At 44.4% G+C, this 2,373-nt stretch overlaps 1 protein-coding gene across 1 annotated transcript; it reads right to left on the bottom strand.

The window, feature by feature from the left end:
* Nucleotides 1–709: 709 nt before the first annotated feature.
* On the bottom strand, nt 710–1,231 carry LOC126727821 (uncharacterized). The gene has a single exon (XM_050433732.1). The coding sequence runs from the start codon at nt 1,229–1,231 to the stop codon at nt 710–712; it is 522 nt and encodes a 173-aa protein (XP_050289689.1).
* Nucleotides 1,232–2,373: the final 1,142 nt, after the last annotated feature.

Genomic DNA, 2,373 nt, shown 5'->3' with positions numbered 1-2,373 from the left:
TTATTAAGGTGGTGCATAGTTTCAAAGGCAACAATAATATTGTCTGTGATGAGGCGGTCTGACATGAAAGCACTTTGGTTTTCACTTACAATATGGGGCAGGAAGCGCTTCAGCCGATTTGCAATGACTTTGGAGGTGAGTCTAGAAATAACATTACAGAGACTTATCGGTCTATATTGAGTCACTCTCGTGGGATTTTTGGTCTTTGGAATGAGAACAATATGTGTTTCATTAAAATTTGGAGGAATAATACCCAAGTTCAAGAAATCCAAAACAGTTTTGGTGACACATTCACTAGTAAGAGACCAAAAGTGTTGATAAAAGAGAGGGGGCATACCATCAGGACCTGGAGATTTTTTGGGATGCATCTGCTTGAGAGCTTTGTGGACTTCTTCAGCTGTGAAAGTCTGGGTGAGGAAGGTGTTCATCTCGTTTGTGACCACATGTTGGACTGCATCAACCAGGACTGAGGTATCAGTAGGCCCATTGGAGCAAAAGATGGTCTCAAAATAATCTAGAATGATGTTCTCCATAGTGTGATCATCCTCCTGCCATTGCCTCGTTGCATCACAAATGCCCCGAATGGAGTTTCTATCTCTCCGGTTTGATGCTTTCTGATGGAAGAAGGAAGTGCTCCTATCACCATTAGTGATCCACAAATTTCGCGAGTGCTGGTGCCACATTGTATTTTTAGCATCTAACCATCGGTTCAAAGACGCTCGTACCTCTTGGATTTCAGTATCGTTGCTAATAGGATGATCTCAAGGACTTGAAGCTTCTGGTTCAGCTTTGTAATCATATTCCCTACGTGACCAAAATCATGTTTATTCCAAGTAGTAAGTCGGTCACGACAGCTAGCATGACAGTTGGTGATTGGATCACCACCCAGCTTGTAGAGACCTTCGTGCCATGCTTTTTGGACGATATCGGCACATCGTGGATCTTGAAGCCACATGGCTTTAAAACAGAAGAGAGGTCGGGATTGTGGTTGTCTAGGTCTGGAGGACTGTATTCGGATGGTAAGCATGGAGTGGTCCGAAGATGACATTGAAACATGATGGACAATGGCATTGGGGAAGAGCGCCTTCCAGGTCATGTTAGCCAGGGCTCGGTTCAGCCTGATATAAATACGACCTTCAACAGGGTGGTTTCGGGACCATGTGAATGGAGAGCCAACATATCCAAGGTCAATGAAACTACAATGGTGAATGGCAGTGCGAAAACGATCCATTTGGCATGTTGGCCATAGGCAACCACTCGCTTTCTCAGACTAGCTTGTAATCTCATTGAAATCACCGATGCAAAGCCAGGGAAGGTGATTTTTTTGACCGAGAGATTCAAGGAAAGTCCAAGTTTCCTCACGTTTGCTAGTTTCGGGATGCCCGTAAAAACCTGTCAACCTCCAACATATTCTTGTTGTTTCATAAAACACATGAGCATCAATAAACCAACGTGAAAAATTTTTGACATGTACCTTTGTACCCGGTTTCCACAGAAGAGCTAAGCCTCCACTTTGACCCTCATTAGAGACCACAAGACCCTGATTGTAGTCCCAGTTTTGTTTCTTGGCATTCAACTGATCCGTGGAAAGTTTTGTCTCCATTAAGAAGACACAGATGGGAGCTTCTTTTTTCCATGCTCTCTTAAGAGCGTTAACTGTTCGGAGGTTCCTAAGCCTCTGATAGTTCCAACTTAATACACTCATTGGACCCAGAGATGCTGCCAGGCAGCCACCACCGATCCTAAATTGTCTATCTCAAAAATTTTCAAAGTATGTGGATCATCTTTAAGTTTCTGCTTCTTGTCAATGGACGTTGCATGTGCATGGGACTGTTCCACGGGCTTGCGTTTTGGTCTAGCCAAGGGTGAGTTATTATTTGGGTTCATGACTTTGTCCTCAGGTTTGATTTTTGATCCAACAAGTGGAGGCCCAAGTCTTTTCCATGTACCTTGGGCTGGGTCCAACTTCTTTTTTGGCCCATGAAAGGGCACGTGCATATTATCTTGCACGTGCATGATTGGAGTATCAAAAAGTTGGCTGTCACAAGACTGGATTGTTAATGGGATTTTGTGCGCATGGTCAGGGGAAGAAATCATGGGGTGGTCCATACATGGGGCAGTTTCCTTTTGTGGTGGGGCTGACTTAGATGAGAAAGGATAGATATTTAAGGCGCTATCAATTTCCAAGATATGGGTGTTAAAAAGATCTGTGTCAGCCAAGATTTTCGTATTTGTTGGGACAGTGTGCGTGATTTGCTGCGGAAAAGTAGGTGGGTCCGTATCGGGGTGGGCTGTGGTGTGTTTCGGAATATCGGGTTCGGTCTCGGATGTGGGTGGTGCAGGTATTGGGACAGTAGGAGTTATCGGAGTAGT

This window comes from Quercus robur, chromosome 5 (genome assembly GCF_932294415.1).
Source record: "Quercus robur chromosome 5, dhQueRobu3.1, whole genome shotgun sequence".
NCBI lineage: Eukaryota > Viridiplantae > Streptophyta > Magnoliopsida > Fagales > Fagaceae > Quercus > Quercus robur.
Note: the sequence above shows the minus strand (reverse complement) of the source record. Positions and strands in the feature narration are given on the sequence as shown.